Source organism: Heterodontus francisci, chromosome 36 (genome assembly GCF_036365525.1).
Source record: "Heterodontus francisci isolate sHetFra1 chromosome 36, sHetFra1.hap1, whole genome shotgun sequence".
NCBI classification, from domain to species: domain Eukaryota; kingdom Metazoa; phylum Chordata; class Chondrichthyes; order Heterodontiformes; family Heterodontidae; genus Heterodontus; species Heterodontus francisci.
The window spans coordinates 53,360,787-53,375,265 of NC_090406.1; the positions used below are offsets into that span (position 1 = coordinate 53,360,787).

Here is a 14,479-nt window from a genome sequence, read left to right on the forward strand (position 1 = left end):
TGTCCTCCTTTGTGAAGACAGAACCAAAGACAGATGTGTTGGAAGGATACTGTCAAATTCCTTTGACAGCCCAGGGTAAGAAAAAATCTGTTTCTGTGACACTGGACAGGGTTTTCCAATGTCAAGTGATGCTATATAGGTTAAGGGATACTCGAGAAACGTCTCAGAGAATAGTGAACCCAGTAGTGGTCAGTGCTCCTAGCTGTGCAGCTCACTTGGCTGAGGTGATGGACACTAGGGACACTTGGAAGAAAAACATGAAACAATTGGAAGACTATGTTTGTAAATTTGAAATGGGTTAATTGGACCACCTTTTGAAAATTTAAAGCCAAAATGTTCGGTGGACCTTGTTGCTGTAGTCTAAACATTTTTTTTTTACAAATGTGTGTATCTGTAAATGCGTGCAAAAAAGTTAGCATTGTTTCAATTTGTATTTTTTTTTAACCATTGTAATAAAATGCATATCAGGAATGGCATTCCATTCTGCTAGGGGCGGAGGTGTCATGGTCCTGTAGTTTTTATTCGGAATATGCAGTTTTCCTTTAAGGCTTGCAAGGGATCAGTATTGCTTTAAGAACCAGCAAGCCTCAGGAGTTATAGGAAGGTGCATTTTAGTTGCCTTAGAAACAGCCATTTGGAGACTGCAATTCAAAACACATTACCATAGATATAGCCACTGGGAGTGAGCCTGAGTGAGTGAAACATTTGTTTCAATTCAGTTTTGAACTGGCTTTTAGAGTCATAGAGAGATACAGCACTGAAACAGGCCATTCAGCCCACCAAGTCTGTGCTGACCATCAACCACCCATTTTTACTAATTCTACCTTAATCCCATATTCCTTACCACATCCCCACAATTCTCTTACCTACACTAGGGGCAATTTACCTATCAACCTGCAAGTCTTTGTCTGTAGGAGGAAACCAGAGCACTCGGTAGAAACCCACAGGGTCACAGGGAGAACTTGCAAACTCCGCACAGGCAGTACCCAGAATTGAACACAGGTCACTGGAGCTGTGAGGCTGCGGTGCTAACCACTGCACCACTATGCCACCTAGTGGGACAGTTTGTTCTAACAGAACACACACAGAAGACACAGAGACAGCTGTGGTGTTCAGACACCTGAAAAGAGCTCTCAACCATTTAAACTGAAGGAAGAGGATTTTAGTCTGTTTAATTATTATCTCTCAAAGTTCTCAGAAAAAGTCAAGCCAAAACAGAGATCTCTGGTAATTTAAATTGAAGAAAGGGAAATTCGACTGGGACAATCTTTTATCCCTCATAAACTCTAAAGTCAGATTGATTCAATTGAAAGTGTTTGCAAGGAAAGCATCATTGTACTGCTGGTATAAGACTGTTCTACTGTGGAAGAACATCTTATCCCCCATCGGACAGCTGTGAGGACTTCAAGCAACATTGGACTGTAAATTTGCAAGGACTCTAATTTTTTCTATTATAAATGTTGTTTATATCTTCATAATGTTTAAGTATATAGTTCTTCGAATTGAAGAGTTAATTTGTTGATTTAAAGATACCTGCTTTTGTTAGCTTCATTCAGGCGTTAATAGATGGTACAATTTGGCTGGGTCTTTCTTTAATTTGGAACTTTTTAAATGATATGTTAGCTGATCTGTGGAACGACGGGATTGAATTAACATTGCGTTGGGCCCACCACAATCAGAATTGTATGTTTTGATTGGGGACATTGACAGGAGCGATCGGTCCGAACAAAGGATACAACATGGCATGGATATGGAGAAATACCAGGGGAGTCAGGATAACTGAATTGCTCTTGAAAATAGCCAGACAGACTCAAAGAATGGAATAGCCTCTTTCTGTGCTGGTCTGTTCTATAATTCCAGATTCAATGAATTTGTCCCTTTAGCTCCATGGGAATTCCTCCCTGAATTTACCACAGGACACCTACGTTATCGTGTGACAGGAGAAACAGATAAACACTTTTCAGAATGCGAAAAAAAATTCACCACTCAGCCTTCAGTTCTCAGCAACAATTCCACACCCGGTTTCAACATCTGTTTCAGCTGAAAGGTCACAGACCTGAAATGTTAACTCTGCTTATCTCTCCACAGATGCTGCCTCACCTGCAGAGTATTTCCAGCACTTTGTGATTTTATTTCTGAATTTCCTTCCCTGATTCTTTGGAAGCAGATCACTCTCATTAGGATACATTTTGGATGGAAACTGGCCGCCCTCCACCTCTGGGAAATGCCATTCTGATCCTGTGAAGGGCGAGTCTTGTTTGGAAAGTGGGTTTCGCGTCGTCTCAACTGCACATTCTCAAAGTCACATTTCCAGGATGTGAGATTCACAGACACAGTCAACGTGTTTCAGCTGTGACAAGCGAAGATGACAGGGATACCCAAGAAGTAGGACTGTGGGGTGGGTATACCCAGCAACCAGCACTGCGAGGCAGGAATACCCATCAATCTGCACTGCGGGGCAGGGATACCCAGGAACAAGCTCTGCTGGGCAGGTATACACAGGAACTAGCACTGAGGGGCATGGATACACAGGGATACCCAGGAACTAGCAATGCAGGACAGGTACATACAGGAACTCTGCATAAGGATACACAGGGGCAGCACAGTTAGACAGGGATAGCCAGAGTAGATCACAGCTGGACAGGGATAACCAGAGCCCATCACAGCCGGACAGGGAAAACTAGAGTCTATCTTAGCTGGACAGGGATAACCAGAGTCGATCAAAGCTGAAGAGGGATAACCAGAGACTATCACAACTGGACCGGGATAGCCAGAATCTATCACAGCTGGACAGGGATGTTCAGAGTCGATCACAGCTGGACAGGGGTAACCAGAGTCCATCACAGCTGGACAGGGATGTTCAGAGTCGATCACAGCTGGACAGGGGTAACCAGAGTCCATCACAGATGGACAGGGATAACCAGAATCTATCACAGCTGGACAGGGATGTTCAGAGCCCATCACAGCTAGACAGGGATAAACAGAGTCTATCACAGCTGGACAGGGATAACCAGAGTCTATCACAGCTGGACCGGGATAGCCAGAATCTATCACAGCTGGACAGGGATGTTCAGAGTCGATCACAGCTGGACAGGGGTAACCAGAGTCCATCACAGCTGGACAGGGATGTTCAGAGTCGATCACAGCTGGACAGGGGTAACCAGAGTCCATCACAGATGGACAGGGATAACCAGAATCTATCACAGCTGGACAGGGATGTTCAGAGTCGATCGCAGCTGGACAGGGATAACCAGAGTCCATCACAGCTGGACAGGAATAACCAGAGACTGGTACAACTGGACAGGGATAGCCAGTGTCGATCACAGCTGGACAGGGATAACCAGAGTCGATCACAGCTGGAAAGGGATACCAGAGTCCATCACAGCTGGAAAGGGATAACCAGAGTCTAACATGACTGGACAGTGATAACCAGAGTCTATCGTAACTGGACAGGGACAACCAGAGTCGATCACAGCTGGACAGGGATAACCAGAGTCTATCACAGCTGGACAGGGATAAACAGAGACCATCATAACTGGACAGGGATAACCAGAGTCGATCACAGCTGGACAGGGATAACCAGAGTCCATCACAGCTGGACAGGAATAACCAGAGACTGGGACAACTGGACAGGGATAGCCAGTGTCGATCACAGCTGGACAGGGATAACCAGAGTCGATCACAGCTGGAAAGGGATACCAGAGTCCATCACAGCTGGAAAGGGATAACCAGAGTCTAACATGACTGGACAGTGATAACCAGAGTCTATCGTAACTGGACAGGGACAACCAGAGTCTATCACAGCTGGACAGGGATAACCAGAGTCTATCACAGCTGGACAGGGATAAACAGAGACCATCATAACTGGACAGGGATAACCAGAGTCGATCACAGCTGGACAGGGATAACCAGAGTCTATCTTAGCAGGACAGGGATAACCAGAGTCGATCACAGCTGGACAGGGATAACCAGAGTTGATCACAGCTGGACAGGGATAACCAGAGTCTATCACAGCTGGACAGGGATAACCAGAGTCTATCTTAGCAGGACAGGGATAACCAGAGTCGATCACAGCTGGACAGGGATAACCAGATGCTATCTTAGCAGGACAGGGATAACCAGAGTCGATCACAGCTGGACAGGGATAACCAGAGTTGATCACAGCTGGACAGGGATAACCAGAGTCTATCACAGCTGGACAGGGATAACCAGAGTTGATCACAGCTGGACAGGGATAACCAGAGTCTATCACAGCTGGACAGGGATAAACAGAGACTATCACAACTGGACAGGGATAACCAGAGTCGATCACAGCTGGACAGGGATAACCAGAGTTGATCACAGCTGGACAGGGATAACCAGAGTCTATCACAGCTGGACAGGGATAACCAGAGTCTATCACAGCTGGACAGGGATAACCAGAGTTGATCACAGCTGGACAGGGATAACCAGAGTCTATCACAGCTGGACAGGGATAACCAGAGACCATCATAACTGGACAAAGAAAACCAGAGTCTATCTTAGCTGGACAGGGATAACCAGAGTCGATCACAGCTGGACAGGGATAACCAGAGTCTATCTTAGCTGGACAGGGATAACCAGAGTCGATCACAGCTGGACAGGGATAACCAGTGTCTATCTTAGCTGGACAGGGAAAACCAGAGTCCGTCACAGATGGACAGGGATGATCAGAGTCAATCACAGCTCCACAGGGGTAACCAGAGTCGATCACAGCTGGACAGGGATAACCAGAGTCAAACGTGGCTGGACAGGGATAACCAGAGAATATCATAAATGGACAGAGATAACCAGAGTTGTTCACAGCAGGACAGGGATAACAAGAGTCGATCACAGCTGGAAAGGGATAACCAGAATCTATCACAGTTGGACAGGGACAACCAGAATCTATCACAGCTGGACTGGGACAACCAGAGTCAATCACAGCTGGACAGGGATAACCAGAGTCTATCACAGCTGGACAGGGACAACCAGAGTCAATCACAGCTGGACAGGGACAACCAGAGTCAATCGCAGCTGGACAGGGATAACCAGAATCTATCATAGCTGGACAGGGAAAACCAGAGTCCATCACAGCTGGACAGGGATAACCAGAGAATATCATAAATGGGCAGAGATAACCAGAGTTGTTCGCAGCTGGACAGGGATAACCAGAGTCGATCACAGCTGGAAAGGGATAACAAGAGTCGATCACAGCTGGACAGGGATAACCAGAGACTATCATAACCGGACAGTGATAACCAGAGTCTATCACAGCTGGACCGGGATAGCCAGAATCTATCACAGCTGGACAGGGATGTTCAGAGCCCATCACAGCTAGACAGGGATAAACAGAGTCTATCACAGCTGGACAGGGATAACCAGAGTCTATCACAGCTGGACCGGGATAGCCAGAATCTATCACAGCTGGACAGGGATGTTCAGAGTCGATCACAGCTGGACAGGGGTAACCAGAGTCCATCACAGCTGGACAGGGATGTTCAGAGTCGATCACAGCTGAACAGGGGTAACCAGAGTCCATCACAGATGGACAGGGATAACCAGAATCTATCACAGCTGGACAGGGATGTTCAGAGTCGATCGCAGCTGGACAGGGATAACCAGAGTCCATCACAGCTGGACAGGAATAACCAGAGACTGGTACAACTGGACAGGGATAACCAGTGTCGATCACAGCTGGACAGGGATAACCAGAGTCGATCACAGCTGGAAAGGGATACCAGAGTCCATCACAGCTGGAAAGGGATAACCAGAGTCTAACATGACTGGACAGTGATAACCAGAGTCTATCGTAACTGGACAGGGACAACCAGAGTCTATCACAGCTGGACAGGGATAACCAGAGTCTATCACAGCTGGACAGGGATAACCAGAGTTGATCACAGCTGGACAGGGATAACCAGAGTCTATCACAGCTGGACAGGGATAACCAGAGTCTATCTTAGCAGGACAGGGATAACCAGAGTCGATCACAGCTGGACAGGGATAACCAGAGTTGATCACAGCTGGACAGGGATAACCAGAGTCTATCACAGCTGGACAGGGATAACCAGAGTTGATCACAGCTGGACAGGGATAACCAGAGTCTATCACAGCTGGACAGGGATAAACAGAGACTATCACAACTGGACAGGGATAACCAGAGTCGATCACAGCTGGACAGGGATAACCAGAGTTGATCATAGCTGGACAGGGATAACCAGAGTCTATCACAGCTGGACAGGGATAACCAGAGTCTATCACAGCTGGACAGGGATAACCAGAGTTGATCACAGCTGGACAGGGATAACCAGAGTCTATCACAGCTGGACAGGGATAACCAGAGACCATCATAACTGGACAAAGAAAACCAGAGTCTATCTTAGCTGGACAGGGATAACCAGAGTCGATCAAAGCTGAAGTGGGATAACTAGAGACTATCACAATTGGACAGGGATAACCAGAGTCTATCTTAGCTGGACAGGTATAACCAGAGTCGATCACAGCTGGACAGGGATAATCAGAGTCTATCTTAGCTGGACAGGGAAAACCAGAGTCCGTCACAGATGGACAGGGATGATCAGAGTCAATCACAGCTCCACAGGGGTAACCAGAGTCGATCACAGCTGGACAGGGATAATCAGAGTCTATCTTAGCTGGACAGGGAAAACCAGAGTCCGTCACAGATGGACAGGGATGATCAGAGTCAATCACAGCTCCACAGGGATAACCAGAATCTATCATAGCTGGACAGGGAAAACCAGAGTCAATCGCAGCTGGACAGGGATAACCAGAATCTATCACAGCTGGACAGGGACAACCAGAGTCTATCACAGCTGGACAGGGACAACCAGAGTCAATCACAGCTGGACAGGGATAACCAGAGTCTATCACAGCTGGACAGGGACAACCAGAGTCAATCACAGCTGGACAGGGATAACCAGAGTCTATCACAGCTGGACAGGGACAACCAGAGTCAATCACAGCTGGACAGGGACAACAAGAGTCAATCGCAGCTGGACAGGGATAACCAGAGTCTATCACAGCTGGACAGGGACAACCAGAGTCAATCACAGCTGGACAAGGATAACCAGAGTCTATCACAGCTGGACAGGGACAACCAGAGTCAATCACAGCTGGACAGGGACAACAAGAGTCAATCGCAGCTGGACAGGGATAACCAGAGTCTATCACAGCTGGACAGGGACAACCAGAGTCAATCACAGCTGGACAGGGACAACCAGAGTCAATCGCAGCTGGACAGGGATAACCAGAATCTATCATAGCTGGACAGGGAAAACCAGAGTCCATCACAGCTGGACAGGGATAACCAGAGAATATCATAAATGGGCAGAGATAACCAGAGTTGTTCGCAGCTGGACAGGGATAACCAGAGTCGATCACAGCTGGAAAGGGATAACAAGAGTCGATCACAGCTGGACAGGGATAACCAGAGACTATCATAACCGGACAGTGATAACCAGAGTCTATCACAGCTGGACCGGGATAGCCAGAATCTATCACAGCTGGACAGGGATGTTCAGAGCCCATCATAGCTAGACAGGGATAAACAGAGTCTATCACAGCTGGACAGGGATAACCAGAGTCTATCACAGCTGGACCGGGATAGCCAGAATCTATCACAGCTGGACAGGGATGTTCAGAGTCGATCACAGCTGGACAGGGGTAACCAGAGTCTATCACAGCTGGACCGGGATAGCCAAAATCTATCACAGCTGGACAGGGATGTTCAGAGTCGATCACAGCTGGACAGGGGTAACCAGAGTCCATCACAGCTGGACAGGGATGTTCAGAGTCGATCACAGCTGAACAGGGGTAACCAGAGTCTATCACAGCTGGACCGGGATAGCCAGAATCTATCACAGCTGGACAGGGATGTTCAGAGTCGATCACAGCTGGACAGGGGTAACCAGAGACTATTACAACTGGACAGGGATAACCAGAGTCGATCACAGCTGGACAGGGATAACCAGTGTCTATCTTAGCTGGACAGGGAAAACCAGAGTCCGTCACAGATGGACAGGGATGATCAGAGTCAATCACAGCTGCACAGGGGTAACCAGAGACGATCACAGCTGGACAGGGATAACCAGAGTCTATCACAGCTGGACAGGGATAAACAGAGACCATCATAACTGGACAGGGATAACCAGAGTCCATCACAGCTGGACAGGGATAACCAGAATCTATCACAGCTGGACAGGGATGTTCAGAGTCGATCGCAGCTGGACAGGGATAAACAGAGACTGGTACAACTGGACAGGGATAACCAGTGTCGATCACAGCTGGACAGGGATAACCAGAGTCCATCACAGCTGGAAAGGGATAACCAGAGTCTAGCATGGCTGGACAGTGATAACCAGAGTCTATCGTAACTGGACAGGGACAACCAGAGTCTATCACAGCTGGACAGGGATAACCAGAGTTGATCACAGCTGGACAGGGATAACCAGAGTCGATCACAGCTGGACAGGGATAACCAGAATTTATCACAGTTGGACAGGGACAACCAGAGTCTATCACAGCTGGACAGGGACAACCAGAGTCAATCACAGCTGGACAGGTATAACCAGTGTCTATCACAGCTGGACAGGGATAACCAGAGACCATCATAACTGGACAAAGAAAACCAGAGTCTATCTTAGCTGGACAGGGATAACCAGAGTCGATCACAGCTGGACAGGGATAACCAGAGTCTATCTTAGCTGGACAGGGATAACCAGAGTCGATCACAGCTGGACAGGGATAACCAGTGTCTATCTTAGCTGGACAGGGAAAACCAGAGTCCGTCACAGATGGACAGGGATGATCAGAGTCAATCACAGCTGCACAGGGGTAACCAGAGTCGATCACAGCTGGACAGGGATAACCAGAGTCTATCACAGCTGGACAGGGATAACCAGAGTCAAATGTGGCTGGACAGGGATAACCAGAGTTGTTCACAGCTGGACAGGGATAACCAGAATCTATCACAGCTGGACAGGGATAACCAGAGTCGATCACAGCTGGACAGGGATAACCAGAGTCGATCACAGCTGGATAGGGATAACCAGAATTTATCACAGTTGGACAGGGACAACCAGAGTCTATCACAGCTGGACAGGGACAACCAGAGTCAATCACAGCTGGACAGGTTTAACCAGAGTCTATCACAGCTGGACAGGGACAACCAGAGTCAATCACAGCTGGACAGGGACAACCAGAGTCTATCACAGCTGGACAGGGATAACCAGAGTCCATCACAGCTGGACAGGGATAACCAGAGTCTATCTTAGCTGGACAGGGATAACCAGAGTCGATCACAGCTGGACAGGGATAACCAGTGTCTATCTTAGCTGGACAGGGAAAACCAGAGTCCGTCACAGATGGACAGGGATGATCAGAGTCAATCACAGCTGCACAGGGGTAACCAGAGTCGATCACAGCTGGACAGGGATAACCAGAGTCGATCACAGCTGGACAGGGATAACCAGAGTCGATCACAGCTGGATAGGGATAACCAGAATTTATCACAGTTGGACAGGGACAACCAGAGTCTATCACAGCTGGACAGGGACAACCAGAGTCAATCACAGCTGGACAGGTTTAACCAGAGTCTATCACAGCTGGACAGGGACAACCAGAGTCAATCACAGCTGGACAGGGACAACCAGAGTCTATCACAGCTGGACAGGGAAAACCAGAGTCCATCACAGCTGGACAGGGATAACCAGAGAATATCATAAATGGGCAGAGATAACCAGAGTTGTTCGCAGCTGGAAAGGGATAACGAGAGCCTATCACAGCTGGACAGGGATAACCAGAGTCGATCACAGCTGGAAAGGGATAACAAGAGACGATCACAGCTGGACATGGATAACCAGAGTCGATCAAAGCTGAAGAGGGATAACCAGAGACTATCATAACCGGACAGTGATAAACAGAGTCTATCACAGCTGGACCGGGATAACCAGAGTCTATCACAGCTGGAAAGGGATAGCCAGAATCTATCACAGCTGGACAGGGATGTTCAGAGTCGATCACAGCTGGACAGGGGTAACCAGAGTCCATCACAGCTGGACAGGGATGTTCAGAGTCGATCACAGCTGGACAGGGGTAACCAGAGTCCATCACAGCTGGACAGGGAAGTTCAGAGTCGATCACAGCTGGACAGGGGTAACCAGAGTCTATCACAGCTGGACCGGGATAGCCAGAATCTATCACAGCTGGACAGGGATGTTCAGAGTCGATCACAGCTGGACAGGGGTAACCAGAGACTATTACAACTGGACAGGGATAACCAGTGTCGATCACAGCTAGACAGGGATAACCAGAGTCTATCACAGCTGGACAGGGATAAACAGAGACCATCATAACTGGACAGGGATAACCAGAGTCGATCACAGCTGGACAGGGATAACCAGAGTCTATCTTAAATGGACAGGGATAACCAGAGTCGATCACAGCTGTAGAGGGATAACCAGAGTCTATCACAGCTGGACAGGGATAAACAGAGACTATCACAACTGGACAGGGATAACCAGAGTCTATCGTAACTGGACAGGGACAACCAGAGTTGATCACAGCTGGACAGGGATAACCAGAGTCCATCACCGCTGGACAGGGACAACCAGAGCTGATCACAGCTGGACAGGGATAACCAGAGTCTATCACAGCTGGACAGGGATAACCAGAGACCATCATAACTGGACAAAGAAAACCAGAGTCTATCTTAGCTGGACAGGGATAACCAGAGTCTATCTTAGCTGGACAGAGATGACCAGAGTCGATCACAGCTGGACAGGGATAACCAGAGTCTATCTTAGCTGGACAGGGATAACCAGAGTCGATCACAGCTGGACAGGGATAACCAGAGTCTATCTTAGCTGGACAGGGATAACCAGAGTCGATCACAGCTGGACAGGGATAACCAGTGTCTATCTTAGCTGGACAGGGAAAACCAGAGTCCGTCACAGATGGACAGGGATAACCAGAGTCGATCACAGCTGGACAGGGATAACCAGAGTCGATCACAGCTGGATAGGGATAACCAGAATTTATCACAGTTGGACAGGGACAACCAGAGTCTATCACAGCTGGACAGGGACAACCAGAGTCAATCACAGCTGGACAGGTTTAACCAGAGTCTATCACAGCTGGACAGGGACAACCAGAGTCAATCACAGCTGGACAGGGACAACCAGAGTCTATCACAGCTGGACAGGGACAACCAGAGTCTATCACAGCTGGACAGGGATAACCAGAATCTATCATAGCTGGACAGGGAAAACCAGAGTCCATCACAGCTGGACAGGGATAACCAGAGAATATCATAAATGGGCAGAGATAACCAGAGTTGTTCGCAGCTGGAAAGGGATAACGAGAGCCTATCACAGCTGGACAGGGATAACCAGAGTCGATCACAGCTGGAAAGGGATAACAAGAGTCGATCACAGCTGGACAGGGATAACCAGAGTCGATCAAAGCTGAAGAGGGATAACCAGAGACTATCATAACCGGACAGTGATAAACAGAGTCTATCACAGCTGGACCGGGATAACCAGAGTCTATCACAGCTGGAAAGGGATAGACAGAATCTATCACAGCTGGACAGGGATGTTCAGAGTCGATCACAGCTGGACAGGGGTAACCAGAGTCCATCACAGCTGGACAGGGAAGTTCAGAGTCGATCACAGCTGGACAGGGGTAACCAGAGTCTATCACAGCTGGACCGGGATAGCCAGAATCTATCACAGCTGGACAGGGATGTTCAGAGTCGATCACAGCTGGACAGGGGTAACCAGAGACTATTACAACTGGACAGGGATAACCAGTGTCGATCACAGCTAGACAGGGATAACCAGAGTCTATCACAGCTGGACAGGGATAAACAGAGACCATCATAACTGGACAGGGATAACCAGAGTCGATCACAGCTGGACAGGGATAAACAGAGACTATCACAACTGGACAGGGATAACCAGAGTCTATCTTAAATGGACAGGGATAACCAGAGTCGATCACAGCTGTAGAGGGATAACCAGAGTCTATCACAGCTGGACAGGGATAAACAGAGACTATCACAACTGGACAGGGATAACCAGAGTCTATCGTAACTGGACAGGGACAACCAGAGTTGATCACAGCTGGACAGGGATAACCAGAGTCCATCACCGCTGGACAGGGACAACCAGAGCTGATCACAGCTGGACAGGGATAACCAGAGACCATCATAACTGGACAAAGAAAACCAGAGTCTATCTTAGCTGGACAGGGATAACCAGAGTCTATCTTAGCTGGACAGAGATAACCAGAGTCGATCACAGCTGGACAGGGATAACCAGAGTCTATCTTAGCTGGACAGGGATAACCAGAGTCGATCACAGCTGGACAGGGATAACCAGAGTCTATCTTAGCTGGACAGGGATAACCAGAGTCGATCACAGCTGGACAGGGATAACCAGAGTCGATCACAGCTGGACAGGGATAACCAGTGTCTATCTTAGCTGGACAGGGAAAACCAGAGTCCGTCACAGATGGACAGGGATAACGAGAGTCTATCACAGCCGGACAGGGATAACCAGAATCTATCACAGCTGGACAGGGATAACCAGAGTCGATCACAGCTGGAAAGGGATAATGAGAGTCTATCACAGCTGGACAGGGATAACCAGAATCTATCACAGTTGGACAGGGACAACCAGAATTTATCACAGCTGGACAGGGACAACCAGAGTCAATCACAGCTGGACAGGGATAACCAGAATTTATCACAGCTGGACAGGGACAACCAGAATTTATCACAGCTGGAAAGGGATAATGAGAGTCTATCACAGCTGGACAGGGACAACCAGAGTCAATCACAGCTGGACAGGGACAACCAGAGTCTATCACAGCTGGACAGGGACAACCAGAATCTATCACAGTTGGACAGGGACAACCAGAGTCAATCACAGCTGGACAGGGACAACCAGAGTCAATCACAGCTGGACAGGGATAACCAGAATTTATCACAGCTGGAAAGGGATAATGAGAGTCTATCACTGCTGGACAGGGACAACCAGAGTCAATCACAGCTGGACAGGGATAACCAGAATGTATCACAGCTGGAAAGGGATAATGAGAGTCTATCACAGCTGGACATGGATAACCAGAACCTATCACAGCTGGACAGGGATAACAAGAGTCGATCACAGCTGGACAGGGATAACCAGAGTCGATCACAGCTGGAAAGGGATAACCAGAGTCTATCACAGCTGGACAGGGATAACCAGAGTCTACCGTGGCAGGACAGGGACAACCAGAGTCTATCACAGCTGGACAGGGATAACCAGAGTCAATCACAGCTGGACAGGGACAGAAAGAGTCAATCACAGCTGGACAGGGATAACCAGAGCCTATCACAGCTGCCCAGGGATAACCAGAGTCTATCACAACTGGACAGGGAAAACCAGAGTCCATCACAACTGGACAGGGATAACCAGAATCTGTCACAGCTGCCCAGGGATAACCAGAGCCCATCAAAGCTAGACAGGGATAACATGAGTCCTTCAGACCTGGAAAGGGATAAACAGAGTGTATCACAGCTGGACAGGGATAACCAGAGTATACCATAACTGGACAGAGATAACGACAGTCGATCACAGCTGGACAGGGATGTTCAGAGTCGATCACAGCTGGACAGGGATGTTCAGAGTCGATCACAGCTGGACAGGGATAACCAGAGACTATTACAACTGGACAGGGATAACCAGAGTCGATCACAGCTGGAAAGGGATAACGAGAGTCTATCACAGCTGGACAGGAATAACCATAGTCGATCACAGCTGGACAGGGATAACCAGAGTCGATCACAGCTGGACAGGGATAACCAGAATCTATCACAGCTGGACAGGAATAACCAGAGTCGATCACAGCTGGACAGGGATAACCAGAGTCGATCACAGCTGGAAAGGGATAACGAGAGTCTATCACAGCTGGACAGGGATAACCAGAATCTATCACAGCTGGACAGGAATAACCAGAGTCGATCACAGCTGGACAGGAATAACCAGAGTCGATCACAGCTGGACAGGGATAACCAGAGTCGATCACAGCTGGACAGGGATAACCAGAATTTATCACAGCTGGAAAGGGATAATGAGAGTCTATCACAGCTGGACAGGGATAACCAGAATCTATCACAGCTGGACAGGGACAACCAGAGTCTATCACAGCTGGACAGGGACAACCAGAGTCAATTACAGCTGGACAGGGATAACCAGAGTCAACACAGCTGGACAGGGACAACCAGAGTCAATCACAGCTGGACAGGGACAACCAGAGACAATCGCAGCTGGACAGGGATAACCAGAGTCGATCACAGCTGGACAGGGATAACCAGAATTTATCACAGCTGGAAAGGGATAATGAGAGTCTATCACAGCTGGACAGGGATAACCAGAATCTATCACAGCTGGACAGGGACAACCAGAGTCTATCA

At 48.5% G+C, this 14,479-nt stretch overlaps 1 protein-coding gene across 1 annotated transcript; it reads left to right on the forward strand.

The window, feature by feature from the left end:
• Positions 1–12,533: 12,533 nt before the first annotated feature.
• Positions 12,534–13,613, forward strand: LOC137351486 (clumping factor A-like). The gene has a single exon (XM_068015934.1). The coding sequence runs from the start codon at positions 12,534–12,536 to the stop codon at positions 13,611–13,613; it is 1,080 nt and encodes a 359-aa protein (XP_067872035.1).
• Positions 13,614–14,479: the final 866 nt, after the last annotated feature.

Coding starts and splice junctions, on each gene's coding strand:
- LOC137351486 (XM_068015934.1), top strand. CDS start 12,534: ATGGACAGGGATAACGAGAGTCTATCACAGCCGGACAGGGATAACCAG.